This window comes from Puma concolor, chromosome D3 (genome assembly GCF_028749965.1).
Source record: "Puma concolor isolate L17-30 chromosome D3, mPumCon1.1.hap2, whole genome shotgun sequence".
In the NCBI taxonomy this organism is placed as follows: Eukaryota; Metazoa; Chordata; class Mammalia; order Carnivora; family Felidae; genus Puma; species Puma concolor.
In genome coordinates, this window is record NC_141678.1 from 38,015,413 (window position 1) to 38,034,326 (window position 18,914).

Below are 18,914 nucleotides of genomic sequence, written 5' to 3' on the forward strand. Positions count from 1 at the left end.
TCTCTGCCTCTCCCCCACTCACTCTCTCTCTCTCTCTCTCTCTCTCTCACTCTCTCTCAAAAATAAACATTAAAAGAAAATAATTGATGCCATTTCTTCTCCAACTCTTCTAAAAAATTGAAAAGAGAATACTTTTAAATTCATTTTATGAGGCTGGCATTACCCCAATACCAAAGCTAGACAAAGATACCACAAGAAAGGAAAACTGTAGGCCAGCATCCTGGACGAATATAGATGGAGAAAATCTTCAACAAAATATAGGCAATCAGGATCAAACAATGCATTAAAAGGAGCATACACCATGACCAAATGGGATTTATCTTTGGGATAAAAGGATGGCTCAACATACAAAATCAATTAATGTGATTACTACATTAATGAAATAAATCACATAATCATTTTATTAGATGCAGAAAAAGCATTTGATAGAATTCAAAAACTCTTCCATGACAAAAACTCTCAGTAAACTAGGGATAGAAAGAAAGTACCTCAGCATAGTAAAGGTCATATATGAAAAGCTCACAGCTGGCATTATATTTCCTCTGATAATCAAGTTTTCACATATACCTTTCTTTTTGGAAGCTCTCTCATCTTTTTTGTTGGTCTGTTTGCATATCTCTGCACAAGTATCATACTGCCTTAGTAACTATATCCATTTGTCAATTGATGGGCTTTGAGTTGTGTCCACTTTTTGGCTGTTATGAATAATGCTGCTATGAACATTTGTGCACAAGTTTTTGTACGGATGTGTGTTTTCTTTCCTCTTGGGTACATGTCTAGGACTGGAATTGCTGGTACACGCTGTTTAACATTTTGAGGAGCTACCAAACTATTTTCCATCCTACCAAACTGTTTTCCAAAATGACTGCACCATTTTACATTCTACGAGCAATATGAGACGTCTCTGATTTTCCCATATCCTTCTTACTGTCTGACTTTTTGATTATAGCTATCTTATAGTGGGTGTGAAATGGTATCTGTGTTTTTTTATTTCTGTTTCCCTAATGATTAATGATGTTGAATATCCTCTTTTCACGTCCTTATTGTCTATTTGTACATCTTTTTTTTTTTTTTTTTTTAGAGAAATGTTTGCTTAAATCCTTTGCCTGTTTGGGGGAGGGGTTCTTATTAATAGTTAAACTTCTTTTTATATTCTGAATACAGGTCTTTAAGATATATTATTTGCACTTATCCCCCCACCCCCACCCCATTCTGTGTGCTGTCCTTTCACTTTCTTGATGATATCATTTGCAGTCCAAAAGGTTTTACTTTTGATTTAGTCCACTTTACCTATTTTTCTTTTGTCACTTGTACTTTTTGGTGTCATATCTAAGGAACCATTTCCTAACCCAAGGGCATGTATTTTCTTTCCTGTATTTCCTTCCTGTATTTTCTTTCAAGAGTTTTGTAGTTTTAGTTCTTACATTTAAGTCTGTGACCCACTTTGAATTAATATCTGTATTATGGTGTGAGGGAGGGATCCAGCTTCATTCTTTTGCATGTGAATGTCTACCTGTCCCAACACCATTTGTTGAAAAGACTATTTTTTTTCCCTAGCAAATTGTCTTGACACCTTTGTTGAAAATTAAGTAGACATAGATGTATGGGTTTATTTCTAGAATATCGGTCTATTTAGTTGGTCTGTATGTCTGCCTTTATGCCAGTGCCACACTGTCTTGATTATTGCAACTTGTAATAAGTTTTGAAACCAGGAAGTACAAGTTCTCCAACTTGCTACTTCTTTTTCATGATTGTTTTGGCTGTTCTGTGTGTGTGTGTGTGTGTGTGTATGTGTGTGTGTGTGTGTTTTGTTTTGTTTTTTTTTGCATTTACATTTGAATTTTAGGCTCCCACCTGAGATTTTGATAGAGATTGCATTGAATCTATAGATTAATTTGGATAATATTGCTATCTTAAAATTGGTAAATATTCGAATATATGAACAAGGAGTATCTTTCCATTTATTTTTTTTCATTTATTTCTTTTTATGGTGTTTTGTAGTTTTCAGTCTGTAAGTCTTGCACTTCTTTATTAAATTTATACTTATTTTATTGATCTTATTGTGAATGCAGTTATTTTAATTTATTCTTGGTTTATTAATTTCATTTGTATATAAATGCAAATAATTTGTATATGAACTGGTTTCATAATTTGTATATGATATGTATTAAGCCTAATAGTTTTTTAGTTGATTGCTTAGGATTTTTTTTTTTCACATACTAGACCATGTCATTGTAAACAGAGACAGTTTTCATTCTTCCTTTCCTATTGGGTGCTTTTTTTTTCTTTTTCTTGCTTAGTTGCCCTGACTGGAATCTCTAGCACATTGTTAAACAGAAATGGTGAGATATTTTTGTCTTGTTTGTGATCTTGGAAGGAAAGCTTTCAGTCTTTCACCACTGAGTGTGATGTCAGGTGTAGGTGTTTGATAAACTCTTTATCAGCTTTAGGAAATTCCTCATATTCCTATCTTGATGAGTGCATTTTTTTAAAACATGAAAGAGTCTAACTTTTGTCAAAAGCTTTTTCTGTGTTTATTGATATGACTGTGGTTTTTGTCCTTCATTCTCTTAATGTGGTATAATACTGATTTGTATCAGTACTGATTTTACAAAAATCAAAAGGATTATAAGAGAATACAGTTGACCCTTGATTTTCTAATATTAAATTAACCTTCCATTACTGGTCATGTTGCATAATTCTTTTATATGTTGCTGGATTCAGTTTGCTAGTATTCTGCTGAAGACTATTGAATCTGTGTCCATAGGGATATTGGGCTATAGGTTTATTTTCTTGTGTTATCATTGTCTGGTTTTGAAATCGGGGCAGTACTGGTTTGTCTCACAGGATGAGTTGGAAGTAAGGCTTCATCTCTTCTTTTTGGAGAAGAGTTTGTAAAGGATTGGTATTATTCTTCAAATATTCAATGTAGATCATCTGGGCATGGGCTTTTCTTTTGGAAAGTCTTAAAATTGCTACTTTTATCTCTTTACTTATAGACGTACTCCGCTTTCTATTTCTTCTTGAGTCGTTTTCAGTAATTTATGTATTTTTAGAAATTTCATGTTATCTAATTTGCACACAATTTTTGTGGAACAGTTGACCCTTGAACAACATAGGTTTGAAATGCGTGGGTCTACTGTACAAGAATTTTCTTGATAAATACAGTATGGTACTCTTTTTTTTTTTTTAACTTATTCAAGATTATATATTAAATCAGATAAACAATGTATGGTTATTTTTTTCTTGGGTATTTGCTTTCAGGTGGTTGCTTCCTTCTGTTGATTTAGTAACATATTTTTTTTTTATTTATATATGAAATTTATTGTCAAATTGGTTTCCATACAACACCCAGTGCTCATCCCAAAAGGTGCCCTCCTCAATACCCATCACCCACCCCCTCCTCCCTCCCACCCCCCATCAACCCTTAGTTTGTTCTCAGTTCTCAACAGTCTCTTATGCTTTGGCTCTCTCCCACTCTAACCTCTTTTTTTTTTTTTTTTCCTTCCCCTCCCCCATGGGTTCCTGTTAAGTTTCTCAGGATCCACATAAGAGTGAAACCATATGGTATCTGTCTTTCTCTGTATGGCTTATTTCACTTAGCATCACACTCTCCAGTTCCATCCACGTTGCTACAAAAGGCCATATTTCATTTTTTCTCATTGCCACGTAGTATTCCATTGTGTATATAAACCACAATTTCTTTATCCATTCATCAGTTGATGGACATTGAGGCTCTTTCCATAATTTGGCTATTGTTGAGAGTGCTGCTATGAACATTGGGGTACAAGTGCCCCTATGCATCAGTACTCCTGTATCCCTTGGATAAATTCCTAGCAGTGCTATTGCTGGGTCATAGGGTAGGTCAATTTTTAATTTTCTGAGGAACCTCCACACTGCTTTCCAGAGCGGCTGCACCAATTTGCATTCCCACCAACAGTGCAAGAGGGTTCCCGTTTCTCCACATCCTCTCCAGCATCTATAGTCTCCTGATTTGTTCATTTTGGCCACTCTGACTGGCGTGAGGTGATACCTGAGTGTGGTTTTGATTTGTATTTCCCTGATAAGGAGCGACGCTGAACATCTTTTCATGTGCCTGTTGGTACAGTATGGTACTCTTAATGTATTTTCTATTCCTTATGATTTTCTTAACAGCATTTTTTTCTTTAGCTGTGAGAATACAGTATATAATATATGTAACATACAACTGTGTATTAATCAACTGTTTATGTTATCAGTAAGGCTTTGGTCAACAGTAGGCTATTAGTAGTTAAGTTTTTAAGGAGTCAAAAGTTATGAATAGATTTTTGATTGCACGGGGTGTCAGTGTCCCTAATCCCTATTTTGTTCAAGGGTCAATTGTATTCCCTTATAATCCTTTTGATTTTTGTAAAATCAGTACTGATATAACCTCTTTCATTCTGGTTTTAGTAATTTGAATCTTCTCTTTTTTCTTGGTCTGGCTTAAAGTATGTCATGTTCGGTTATCTTGTTGACTATACTTTAGATTGCCAAGGTTTTAAGCTTTTTTCATATCCATATCTTTTAGTTTTACCTACTTGTGTTACTGTTCATCATTTCTTGTTCATTTCTTAGGCCTGTTTTTACTTCATTTATCATTTTGAGTCTCCTAAACTGATTTATTTAAAAATATTTATCAATATTTTCCATAATTTAAATTTTATCAGGATGAATTCTTCCCTCCAGTGGCTGATTTTATGGTCTTTCTTAGTATTTGATTTCTTTTTGTGTTTTTGAATTTTGATTTTCAGATGCACTTTGAGTGGGAGGATTTTTTTTTTTCTCATTCTACACATACCTACTTTCTCCTGGATTTTTAGTGTTTGTGGTTGCCTGTGCCTGGCTCCCTGCAGCCCACTTCCTGGTCAGGAGTTAGCATTTATTCTTCCTGCCTTCTTAGACTCAAAGTTACAGCCCATCCTTCCGGGCATTTGTCTCAGAAGTTCCATTTGGCTCCCATTCACCAATGGTGGAGCCTCCTTCCACCTCTTGGCTTCTGAGGATAAACCTGGCTGTAGCACCCATCTTTTATTGACCACTGGCTTCCTAACTTCCTCTGCCTTTCTCTTGCTCTGAAGCCCGATAGCTTTAAGACTTGCCAGTCTGTTTCTGATTTGTGGTATGTTGACAGAGAGGGTTATTTGGTGTATATTTTAATGGCTTTGTTCTTGGTTTAGAGCAAAGGAGCATTTCCTCATCTGTAAAGTATGAGTGATAATGGTACATATGTCCTTGGGTTGTCATAAGTATTAATTGAAAGTCTGTATGTAGAGGGGTTGTGGCTATGCCAAGAATATATGAGTACACAGGTAATGTTAACTGCTAATACAATTAAGAGAGGGCAAAAATTCACACAGAAATTGTCAAAATGCACTTAGTTGTAGTTATTTATTAATTTATTCAAACACCAACTACTATGTATTATTATTGACACCGAGTATCAATGGTTACATTTTAGCCTGGTAATGTCTTTGAAATAGTGGCAAATCAATACAATAATCAGATATTTGAATTCGATATTTTGGTGCTAAATTCACTTTAAATTCTATGCAGCATCGTAGAAGCAGGTGAAATGTTTTTCCACAGTGCGTTTTCTAATCATTGTTAAACATACTGTCTCTCCTGTGAACATCATATGAATTAACCACTTATGACTCTTATTTTTTGTTATTTTGTGTATATTTTTTATCCATACAGTGACCATATGATTTACTGTCTAAACTGAAACATTTTTGGGAGTGGAAGGTGGTAGTGCTAATAATTATACCAGGATGGCATGAGACAGAACTATCCTGGGTTATGGGACAATAGGGCTACTTTCATTATCTCCTTTCTGAAATGTCTTAGGAATCATCCTTATATTCTGCAAAGTATCTATGACTGTCTTGATGATAACAGGTGATCAATAAGTATTTTGTGTAAGAATTACCAAATAGCAAGTGGATATAAGCAGGCAGTACATTATTTTTGTTATTTATAGACTTAAAATTTGAAGTATTAAAATTGTTTACATTTTTTCTAAGTAATAATCTTAATTTGTCTGCTTAATTAGGAGGTCAGTAACACAAGTGTTAGGCAGTATGCAAGATGAAAATTCCACAACCGAGAAGGAAAATCAAACTGATTCAGAGGATTAATTTGAAAATCAGTGCACTATTTCCAGAGTTTCTATCGAAATACAAATCATTTACATTATTATCTGTCCTGCTTTAAAATACTATTTAGAAGTGTCTTTAATTAAAATCACTTAAAAATGTTTTCTATTATAGCTAGTGCTTGGGTATAGTTACAGAGCCAAAGTACCCTGGGGCGCAGTGCCACCTAGTCATTATTCACCTTCATTTCCCCTGGATGATATTTCTTTAATGTGTTTTAGAATATGACGCTATTCTTCCTTGGTTCTAATTTTTTTTTTTTTATTTCTTCAAAACTCGGGAAGGAGCCACGTGGCTGATGTGACATTTGGGGCTTTCTGGGAGTAGGCCATGTATTAGGACAATCAGAATAATCCATGTATTTTGATACTGTGTCAAGGATGTCAGGTTAAGTTTATATCAAAAGAAGTGTTCTATTTTGTTGGTAGAATATATCTTGTGGTTTGACATTTGAAGGGGTTATATAAAACCTTCCTGTCGCCCTTTCTGTGTCATGCTATCTTCTATCTGTCCATCTCCCTATCTGCATATCATCCGTCTCCTTTGTGTTGCATTTGATGAAGAATTATATTTAATTCCTTTTTTGTCTGGCAGCAAAATCTTATATGGGCTGTTGGGTATATTTTGTATTTTTGTTTCATTATCTAAAGGAAATCCAATTGTTACTAAATTGTATTTTGAAACTTTTCAGTGGAAAAAAATTCATCTTTTTTCTCCAATACATAATATGAATTCAGGCTTTCTTGTTTTTTTTTTTTTTTTTTTAACAAACCAGAGTTATTGATAATTACTAGGGATTAGCAAAACAGATCACTTTGATGGCAGGAGAAAAGCCTTAGTGGCCAGATGATTTCAGTTTGACAAGCCATGGGGTGTTATTAGTCATGAAATGCAAGTTAGCCTTGGCAGTGCTTATGTCTTGTGCAATAATACTTTGCTAAAGGCATCAAGTCTAAGCTGTTCATTTGCATAGATGTTCAGAGTATTACTGGGAGCTAGGCATGATAAATTTTATTTATATCCTACAAAATGAATGTAATATTATTGAATTTATTATGTAAGTGCCTATCTTAAGGACATAAATATCAAATGGCTAGAAGGAAATGGATATGAGCAAATTTTTTTTTTTTTAATATATAAAAGAAAAAGAGAAAGGAGTTGTTAAGTTAGAGAACTACACTTATCTAGGCATATAGCACGATAAAAGGGGTGGTGTAGGGATCAAGAACTAATAACACTAACTTAAGGTGTTTGAGGCTTCTCTATAATTCAGAGATGCACTTAATGCAGTTAAGGGCCCCAAACCCATCCTGAAAGTCCATTGTGATCCAGGTACTATCTAGACAATAGAAAAATAAGGATCAGTAATTTAGAATCTTTGTCATAAGGAAGCTTGGAGCCACATAAGGGGAGACATATCTATAAATAAAAAAAATATATAGTATAAGGTGTTGAAGAATGTGACAAAGATAAGAACAAGACAATGGATTTTTTTTTTAATTTTTTTTTTAACGTTTATTTATTTTTTTGGGACAGAGAGAGACAGAGCATGAACGGGGGAGGGGCAGAGAGAGAGGGAGACACAGAATCAGAAACAGGCTCCAGGCTCTGAGCCATCAGCCCAGAGCCCGACGCGGGGCTCGAACTCACGGACCGCGAGATCGTGACCTGGCTGAAGTCGGACGCTTAACCGACTGCGCCACCCAGGCGCCCCAAGACAATGGATTTTAAGTAAGACACACCTGGTCCACTGGGAGCAGGAGGTAGGCAAGGAAGACTTTTCTCAAGAATATGAAGTCTCTTTGAGTTGAGTAATAAAGAGTGATTAAGAATTAGAGATTGAAAAAGGAGAGGCAGATAGTAGGGAAGGTGTTCTGAGGTTGAGAGACCAGTAAAAGTATGGGGCTGAGAAGCAGTGTTCCAAATAACTTGGCTGGAGCTTAAGATTGGAGGTAGTCAGAGTTAATAGGAGTAGGAGAAATGAATTCAAGAAATGTTGAGTAGGTTAAAAATGAGCAGAACCTGGTGATGGAGTGTGAGGTGTGATGTAAAGGATGTAAATGATCCTAGGTCTCTGGCTCAGGCAAAGTCAGGGCCACCATTAGCCCAAAAGGAGTCTTTGTTTGAATCAGAAAAAGATGCATTTTCTGACCGGCCAATGTTAACCCTGGCAGAGGGAATGGCACGTGTGCAGAACCCAGAGTACATTTCAGCTTTCACTTGCCATTGGCTTGGTACTCTTATGCAGTGTCTAGTTTGAAGAACTGTGAGGGGCAGAGGTGGGCAAACGGGTGATTAATCATGTCATTACTGCAAATAGGAAGAGAGAGCAGAACTAGGAGGCAGTGAGAGGGGAAATGATGAACTCAGGTGTGAATATGTTCAGTTGATAGTATCTGGGGTCATTGTTCAGGGGCACATATCAAGGAAGAAGTTGGATGTATGATTCTAAAACACTGGGGACTATAGATGATTTAGGTCTGCTAAACTTTTTTTTCCCTAAAGTTTATTTGAGAGTGACAGAGAGAGCATGAGCTGGGGAGGGGCAGAGAGAGAAGGAGACAGAGAGAATCCCAAGCAGGCTTCATGCTCATTGCAGAGCCCAACATGAGGCTTCATAACCTGAGCCGAAATCAAGAGTCGGATGGATGCTTAACTGACTGAGCCAGGTGCCCCTAAACTTTTAAAAATTATATGTCAGTTGTAGTTAAAATTTTTCAGAGAGAATTATAGCTCCAGTGGTACTCATCTAATACTATGGGTAAGTTCTCCAAAATGGTTAACCTGTTTATCAAACACATTCCAAATAATTTTTCAAAGAGTGTCTACTGTTATTTATGTATTCATTTTGTTTTTTTAATTTTTATTTTTGTTGAAGTATGTTTGACATACAATATTTTATTAGTTTCAGGAATACAACACAGAGATTTGACAAATATATACATTATGAAATGGTCACCACAGTAAGTATAGTTATCATCTATCACCATGCAACATTATTATTAATATTATTGACTATATTTTCCATACTGCACTTTTCATCCCCATGATGTTTTTATTTTATAACTGGAAGTTTTTACCTCTTTTCCTTAATTTTTTTTTTCAACGTTTTTTATTTATTTTTGGGACAGAGAGAGACAGAGCATGAATGGGGGAGGGGCAGAGAGAGAGAGGGAGACACAGAATCGGAAACAGGCTCCAGGCTCCGAGCCATCAGCCCTGAGCCTGACGCGGGGCTCGAACTCACGGACCGCGAGATCGTGACCTGGCTGAAGTCGGACGCTTAACCGACTGCGCCACCCAGGCGCCTCTGGAAGTTTTTACCTCTTAACCCCCTTCATCTATTTCACCCATCCTTCTATCTCTCTCCCTTCTGGAAACTGCCAGTTTTTTCTCTATCTCTATGAATTTATTTGTTCATTTGTTTTATTTTTTTAGATTCACATATAAGTGAATCATATACTACTTGTCTTCTTCTATCTGATTTTTTCCCCTTAGCATAGTAACCTCTATGTCCATCCGTATTGTCATGAGTGCCAAGAATTCATTCTTTTTTATGGCTGAGTATTATTCTGTTGTGTATACACACACACACACACACACACACACACACACACACACACACACACACATTTATATATGTATTTATTTAACATCTTCTTTATCCATTCATCTATTGGTGGACGCTCAGGTTGCTTCTATACCTTGGATTTTTTTTTTTTAAATAATGCTTCAGTAAACACAGGGGTGCATGTATCCTTTTGAATTACTGTTTTGTTTTTGTTTTTGTTTTTGTTTTTCTTTTTTTGGTGAATACCCAGAAATGGAATTACTGAGTTGTATGGTATTTCTATTTTTAATTTTTTGAAGAATTTCCATACTGTTTTCCATAGTGGCTATACCAGTTTACATTCCCACCAGCAGTGCACAAGGATTGTCTTTTCTGTGTATCCTTGCCAACACTTTATTGACTTTTTGATACTATTTTGACAGGTGTGAAGTGATATCTTATTGTGGTTTTGATTTGCATTTTTCTGATGACTAGTGATGTTCAGAATCTTTTCATGTGTCTGTTGACCATCTGGATGTCTCCTTTGGGAAAATGTCTGTTCAAGACCTCTCCCTGTTTTTAATTGGATTATTTGTTTTTTTGGTGTTGAGTTGTATGTGTTCTTTACATATTTTAGATTTTAACCCTTTATTAGATATATCATTTGAAAATATCTTCTCCCATTCAGTGAGTAGCCTTTTTGTTTTGTTGATGGTTTCCTTTGCTGTGCAAGAGTTTGATGTAGTGCTATTTTTTTATTTTTGCTTTTGTTGCCCTTGCATGAGGATACAGATTCACAAAAATATTGCTAAGGCTGATGTCGAAGAGATTACTGCCTACATTTCCTTTTAGGAATTTTATGGTTTCAGGTCTTACATTTAGGTCTCTAATCTATTTTAAGTTGATTTTTGTGTATGGTGAATGAAAGTGGTCCATTTTCATTCATTTACATGTAGCTGTCCTCCTTCTGTTTTTATTGAAGAGACTGTTTTTTCATTTATTGTATTATATTCTTGCCTTCTTTGTGACACGTTTATTTACTATGTAAGTTTGGAATATTCTGCACTGTGGATCTATGCATCTATTTTTGTGTTGGTTTCATACTGTTTTGATTACTAAAGCTTTGTAATGTAGTTTGAAATCTGGGATTGTGATACTTCCAGCTTTGTTCTTCTTTCTCAAAATTGCTTTAAGTATTCAGGGTCTTTTGTAGTTTTATTTAAAATTTTTAGGGGCGCCTGGGTGGCGCAGTCGGTTGAGCGTCCGACTTCAGCCAGGTCACGATCTCGCGGTCCGTGAGTTCGAGCCCCGCGTCGGGCTCTGGGCTGATGGCTCAGAGCCTGGAGCCTGTTTCCGATTCTGTGTCTCCCTCTCTCTCTGCCCCTCCCCCATTCATGCTCTGTCTCTCTCTGTCCCAAAAATAAATAAACGTTGAAAAAAAAAATTTTAAATTTTTAATGTTTATTTATTTTGAAAGAGACAGTGTGAGGAGGGGCGTGGCAGGGAGAGAGGGAGACACAGAATCCAAAACAGGATCCGTGCTCTGAGCTGTCAGCACAGAGCCCGATGCGGGGCTCAAACTCATGAACTGTGAGATCATGACCTGAGCCTAAGTTGGATGTTCAACCTACTGAGCCGCTCAGGTGCCCCAGGGTCTTTTGTAGTTTAAAATAAACTTAAGATTGTTTGTCCTAATACTGTGAAAAATACTATTGGCATTTTGATAGGGATTGAATTGAATCTGTAGATTACTTTGAATAGTATGGACGTTTTAACAATCTTAATTTTTTCAGTCCACAAACATGGTATATATTCCCACTTACTTGTTTCATCTTCTTTTTTTTTTTTTTTTTCATCAGTGTCTTATGTTTTTCAGAGTTCAGGTCTTTCAACTCCTTGGTTAGATGTTTTACTAGGTATTTTATTATTTTTGATGCAGTTGTAAATGGGATTGTTTCTATAATTTCTTTCTGTTACTTTGCTCATAGTGTATAGAAATATCTGGGTATTAATTTTGTATCCTGTGACTTTACAGAATTCATTTATTAATTGTAACAGTTTTTTGGTGGAGTCTTTAGAGTATTCTGTACAGTTGTCCCTTGAACAATGTGGGAGTTAGGGGCACCAATCCCAGTGTAGTTGAAAATTTGCATGTAACTTTTGACCCCCCCAAAAAACTTAACTATTAGGCGCCTACTATTGACCAGAAGACTTACTGATAACATAGTCAATTAATCCATGTTTTATGTATTACATATATTATATCCTGTGTTTTATAATAAAGTAAGCCAAAGAAAATGTTATTAAGAAAATCATAAAGAAGAAAAATACATTTACAGTACTGTACTTTGTTTATTGCAAAAAATCTGCATATAAGTGAACATGTGCAGTTCAAACCCATGTTGTTTGAGGGCCAACTATATATAGTATCATGTCATCTGCAAATAATGAAAGTTTTACTTCTTCCTTATCAATTTGGGTGCCTCTTATTATTATTTTTTGTCTTATTGCTGCAGCGAGGCCTTCTAGTACTATGTTGAATAAAAGTGTTGAGAGTGGACATCCTTGTCTTTTTCCTAGTCTTAGAGAAAAATCTTTCAGCTTTTCATTATTGAGTAATCTGGTTTTGTCATATGTGGCTTTTATTATGTTGAAGTATGTTCTTTCTAAACCAAATTTGTTTGGTTTTTTTATCATAAATGGATGTTGAATTTTGTCAGATGCTTTTCTGCATCTTTGAGATGGTCATATAATTTTTATTCTTCATTTTGTTAATGTGGTGTGTCATGGTGATTGATTTTTCAGATATTGAACCATCCTTGCATCCCTGGGATAAATCTCACTTACTTCTGGTGAATGATCCTTTTAATGTATGGTTGAATTAAGTTTGCTAATATTTTTTTGAAGAATTTTTGCATCTGTGTTTATCAGGGATATGGGCCTGTAATTTTCTTTTTTGTAGTGCCTTTGTCTGGTCTTTGTATCAGGGTAATTCTGTCCTCATAGCATGAATTTGGAAGAATTCCTTCCTTTTATATTTTTTGGGGATAATTTTGAGAGGGATAGTTATTAGCTCTACTTTCCATGTTTAGTAGACTTTACCTGTGAATCCTCAGGTCCTGGACTTTTGTTTGCTGAGAGTTTTTTACTACTGATTTAATTTTGTTACTAATCCACTACTGTAATTGTTAGTGTACTGAAGAGTGGTCATAATAAATTGGTTTGGTAAAGTTTTTTTTTTTTATTTTCTCTGTTCCAGATTGCTGTGCTATGCCTTGTATGACAAAAGTCCTCTCACCAAGAATACCTTTGCCTTGACACCTGAGGACGGTCAGACTGTGTGAGTACAGCCTATCTGAATAGGCAGATTGCAGTGAATCCAAATTGGTTAAATTAGCTAAGCAAACAAAACAAAAAAAACAAAACAAAACAAAACAAAGCAAAAATGATGTAATAGGTAAGACCAAAGAAAAGTATCTATTTTCTTTGTGATATAAATTCTAGATGAGGCGGAAAACTCATCTCTTTTCCCGTTAACTTATTATTATAGTAGTGTCTATAAAAGCAACAGTGAAATTTTTATGTCACCTCAGTTTCAGGGTATTTATGGAAACAAATTAGAAGAAGTTTAATGAGAAAATTTTGGGGGGATTGTTTTTGTTATTCTAAAGGGGCAAAACTCCTAAATTTTTTATGTGGCACTATTTTGCAGAAAAACACTTTGCTAAGGAGTGCTAAAGTGGCAATGAAACAGCCCAACAGAAAGAGGAAGCTTAGTATGGATTCCAAAGAGCATTTGAATCAGGATGGATGCTTGGTAAGATGTCAGTTCCTGGACCCTTCCTTCTAGTTTGTGCTCACTGTGGAAATTCAGTGTGATTGTATAGTTTGTGTAACCACAGCAGAGGTGTTTTCTCAATGGCTAGGAGCTGGTTGCTTCTGGTTGAGGTTTATATATAGAGCTATTGAATACATATGTCATTAAGTCCGATACATTTTAAAGGGTAATCTTCATTTTGAAGGTGAAAGGAGACCTTTTCTTTTTCTTTTTTTTAATCTTAAAAATATTTTAATGCATATTCTTTGAACACATTTATATGTACATATATATTTTAAACATATCATAGTGCATACATGTAAATCAGCTATTGTACTATGTATATCTCACACAACAGGGGAATCAATACAATTCTACCTACTGATATTCTGTGACTGGCCAGTGTTGTCCAAGACTTTATGCTGGTATTTACAAACATGGTGCATTGCTATAATAAGATCATTACTTCTGTGAAAAATACAAGATTTATCTTCTTGATAAATGTTTTCATACTTAAGATTTTATCAAATAAAATTTCCTTTAATGTTTTTATTTTATTTTTGAGAGAGAGAGTCAGAGCACAAGTGGGGAAAGGACCAAGAGAGAGGGAGACACAGAATATGAAGCAGGCTTCAGGCTCTGAGCTGTTGGCACAGAGCCTAATGTGGGGCTTGAACTCATGGATGGAGAGATCATGACATGAGCTGAAGTTGGATGCTTAACTGACTGAGTGACCCAGATGCCCCTCAAATAAAATTTCTAAAATAATCTCCTTTTATCTTAATACCCCATCAAATATACCACACATAGTTTATGTCTTCTTAGAAAGAGGTATTTCTCCAACTGAAGATAATTATTTGATGAATAGTTTGAAAAAAAATAATCTAAAATATGAAGAAGAAAAAAGTATTTCCCCCCCCTTACAAAATCAGTTATCTAATAGTCATTTAAGGAAGAGCTTAAATTTGATGTGGAGACATAGACTAAAAGGTTAAGAGTAGTTATTACTAGATGATTAGAGGTGCCTTTTATATTGTCTTTTCTATTTACTTAGTTTACCATAAGCATGTGTTAGTTTTTGAACTAGAGTTAAAGCTATACCTATGTATGTACAGGGAAATTCCAGAAAGAAAATCCATCAAGTATCAGTCCTGGCATGTCTTAGGTTTTAGAGACTTCTGTTTTAAAGATGAAGGTAATTGATCATTATCAAGTGAGGGATAGAGATGGTGAACTGGAGGGCGTTGTGTTTGTTGGGGTTTTGCAGAGAAACAGAACCAATGGGAGTAGCTGACAGTCCTGTCACACACTCTCTGTTCACAATCTTTGTCCCTACTTGATAATGATGAATTATATGTATATGTATATGTATATGTATATGTATATGTGTATGTGTATGTATATGTGTGTACATGTATATAGAAAGATTTATTTAAAAGATATTTTAAAGAAATTGATTCATACAATTGTGGGGGCTGACAGGTCTGAAATCTATAGGGCAGGTTTGTAGACTGCAGACCCACAAAAGAATTGATGTTGCAGACTTGAATCTGGAGGCATTCTGCAGGCAAAGTTCCCTCTTCTTCGGAGAGGTCAGTCTTTTATCTTGTAAGACCTTCAACTGATTGGATGAGGCCCACCCACATTATGGAGATTAATCTGCTTTACTCAGAGTCTATTATTTGAATGGTTTTTTTTTGTTTGTTTTTTATTGTTAAGTTAACTAACATACAATGTAGTCTTGGCTTTAGGAGTAGATTCCTATGATCCATCACTTACATACAGCACCCAGTGCTCATCCCAACAAGTGCCCTATACCCATTTTCACCACCACTCCACCCCCCCCTCATCAAACCTCAGTTTGTTCTCTGTATTTAAGAGTCTCTTATGGTTTGCCTCCTACTCTGTATCTTATTTTTCCTTCCCTTCCTCTACTGTCATCTTTTAAGACTCTCAAATTCCACATATGAGTGAAATCATAGGATATCTGTCTTTCTCTGACTGACTTATTTCGCTTGTCATAATACCCTTCAGTTCCATCCATGTTGCTGAAAATGGCTAGATTTCATTCTTTTCATTGCTGGGTAGTATTCCATTTTGTATGTACGTATGTATGTATGTATGTATGTATGTATGTATGTGTGTATACATCTTCTTTATCCATCCATCATGGTGGACATTTGGGCACTTTCCATAATTTGGCTATTGTTGATAGTGCTGCTATAAGCATTGGGGTGTATGTGCCCCTTCGAATCAGCACTCCTGTATCCTTTGGACAAATTCCTAGTACTGAAGTTGCTGGGTCATAGGGTCATTCTATTTTTAATTTTTTGAGGAATCTCCACACTGTTTTCTAGAGTGGCTGCATCAGTTTGCATTCCCACGAACACTGCAAGAAGTTTCCCCTTTCTCCACATCCTCACCAACATTTGTTGTTTCCCGAGTTGTTAAGGTTAGCTGCTCTGACCGGTGTGAGGTGGTGTCTCAGTGTGGTTTTGATTTGTATTTCCTTGATGAGCGATGTTGAACATCTTTTCATGTGTCTGTTTGTCATCTGGATGTCTTCTTTAGAAAAGTGTCGGGGCACCTGTGTGGCTCAGTCAGTTAAGCGTCTGACTTTGGCTCAGGTCATGATCTTGCAGTTTGTAAGTTCGAGCCCTGCTTCAGGCTCCATGCTGACAACTCAGAGCCTGGAGCCTGCTTCGAATTCTGTCTTCCTCTCTCTCTGCTCCTCCCCTACTCATGATCTGTCTCTCTCTCAAAAAGAAACATTAAAAAAAAAAAAGAGAGAAAAACTGTCTATTCATGCCTTCTGCCCACTGGATTTTTTTTTTTTTTTTCGGGTGTTGAGTTTGGTAAATTCTTTTTTTTTTTTTTTTTAATTTTTTTTTAACGTTTATTTTTGAGACAGAGAGAGACAAAGCATGAACTGGGGAGGGTCAGAGAGAGGGAGACACAGAATCTGAAACAGGCTCCAGGCTCTGAGCTGTCAGCACTGAGCCGAAGTCAGCCACTTAACCGGCTGAGCCACCCAGGCACCCCTGAGTTTGGTAAATTCTTTTTTTTTTTTTAATTTTTTTTTTCAACGTTTATTTATTTTTGGGACAGAGAGAGACAGAGCATGAACGGGGGAGGGGCAGAGAGAGAGGGAGTCACAGAATCGGAAGCAGGCTCCAGGCTCTGAGCCATCAGCCCAGAGCCTGACTCGGTGCTCGAACTCACGGACCGCGAGATCGTGACCTGGCTGAAGTCGGACGCTTAACCGACTGCGCCACCCAGGCGCCCCTAGTTTGGTAAATTCTTTATAGAGTTTTGATACTAACCCTTTACCTGATATGGCTGGCATTTGCAAACATCTTCTCTTATTCTGTCAGTTGCCTTTTAGTTTTGTTGATTGTTTCCTTTGCTGTGCAGAAGCTTTTTATCTTGATGAGGTCCCAATAGTTCATTTTTGCTTTTATTTTTCTTGCCTTCAGAGACATGTCAAATAAGAAGTTGATGCGGCCAAGGTCAAAGAGGTTGCTGCCTGTTTTCTCCTGTAGGATTTTGATGGTATCCTGTCTCACATTTAGGTCTTTCATCCATTTCAAATTTATTTTTGTGTAAGGTATAAGAAAGTGGTCCAGTTTCATTTTTCTGCATGTTGCTGTCCAGTTTCCCAGCACCATTTGCTAAAGAGATTGTGTTTTTTCCATTGGATACTCTTTCTTGCTTTGCAAAGATTAGTTGGCTATATATTTGTGGGTCCATTTCTGGGTTCTCTGTTCTACTCCATTGGTCTGTGTGTCTGTTTTTGTGCCAGTACCATACTGTCTTGATGATTACATGTTTGTAATTCAGGATAAAGTCCAGGATTGTGATGCCTCCAACTTTGTTTTTCTTTTTCAACATTGCTTTGTCTATTTGGGGTCTTCTGTGGTTCCATACAAATTTTAGGATTGTTTCTTCTAGCTCTGTGAAGAATGCTGGTGCTATTTTGATTGGGATTGCATTGAATATGTAGATTGCTTTGAGTAGTATTGATATTTTAACAATATTTGTTCTTCTAATCCATGAGCATGGAATGTGTTTCCATTATTTTGTGTCTTCTTCAGTTTCTTTCATAAGCATTCTATAGTTTTTAGTGTACAGATCTTTTATCTCTTTGTTTGGGTTTATTCCTAGGTATTTATTTTATAGTTCTTGATGCAATTGTAGATGGAATTGATTCCTTGATATTTCTTTCTGTTGCTTCATTATTAGTGTATAGAAATGCAACTGATTTCTGTTCATTGATTTTATATCCTGCAACTTTGCTGAATTCATGTATCATTTGTAGCAGTATTTTGGTGGAGTCTTTGGGTTTTCCATGTAGAGTATCCTGTCATCTGTGGAAAGTGAAAGTTTGACTTTTTTGCCAATTTGGATGCCTTTTATTTCTTTTTGTTGCCTGATTGCTGAGGCTAGGGCTCCCAACACTATGTTAAACAACAGTGGTGAGAGTGGACATCCCCGTTGTGTTCCTAATCTCAGGGGAAAGCTCTCAGTTTTTCCCCATTGAGGATGATATTAGCTGTAGGCTTTTCATATATGGCTTTAATGTGTTTAAGTATATTCCTTCTTTCAGGGCTTTCTTGAGGATTTTTATTAAGGAAGGATGCTATATTTTGTCAAATGCTTTTTCTGTGTCTATTGACAGGATCATATGGTTCTTATCCTTTCTTCTATTAATGTGATGTATCACATTGATTTGCAAATATTGAACCAGCCCTGCAGCCCAGGAATGGATCTCACTTGATCACGGTGAATAATTCTTTTAATATACTGTTAAATTCGGTTTGCTAGTATCTTGTTGAGAGTTTTTGCATGCATGTTCATCAGGGATATTGGCCTGTAATTCTCCTTTGTATTGGGATCTCTGTCTGGTTTGGAAGTTAAGGTAGTGCTGGCTTCATAGAATGAGTCTGGAAGATTTCCATCCATTTCTGTTTTTTGGAACAGATTGAGAAAAATAAGTATTAACCCTGCTTTAAATGTCTGGTAGAATTCCCCTGGGAAGCCATCTGACCTAGGACTTTTGTTGGGAGATTTTTAAAAAAATTTTCTTTAACATTTGATTTTGTAAAAATATTTATTTATTTTTGAAAGAGAGAGACAGAGCGTGAGTGGGGGCAGGGCAGAGAGAGAGGGAGACACAGAACTCATAGAAGGCTCCATGCTCTGCACTGACAGCACAGAGCCCTTTGTGGGGTTTGAACCCATATACTGTGAGATCATGACCTAAGCCAAAGTTGGATGCTTAACAGACTGAACCACTTAGGTGCCCCTGTTGGAAGATTTGTGATAACTGATTCAGTTTCTTCATTTGCTATGGGTCTGTTCAAAGTTTCTA

At 36.2% G+C, this 18,914-nt stretch overlaps 1 protein-coding gene across 3 annotated transcripts in view; it reads left to right on the forward strand.

Annotated features, from left to right (window-relative positions):
- Positions 1-18,914, forward strand: part of L3MBTL4 (L3MBTL histone methyl-lysine binding protein 4) — a 449,596-nt gene that overhangs the window by 72,552 nt on the left and 358,130 nt on the right. For all 3 annotated transcript variants that reach the window (XM_086682502.1, XM_086682503.1, XM_086682504.1), the window contains exons 2-3: positions 12,986-13,066; positions 13,439-13,543. In XM_086682502.1, the coding sequence (XP_086538628.1) occupies positions 13,472-13,543 (72 nt within the window). In that variant the 5' untranslated portion in view covers positions 12,986-13,066; positions 13,439-13,471. The remainder of the gene's footprint in view (positions 1-12,985; positions 13,067-13,438; positions 13,544-18,914) is intronic.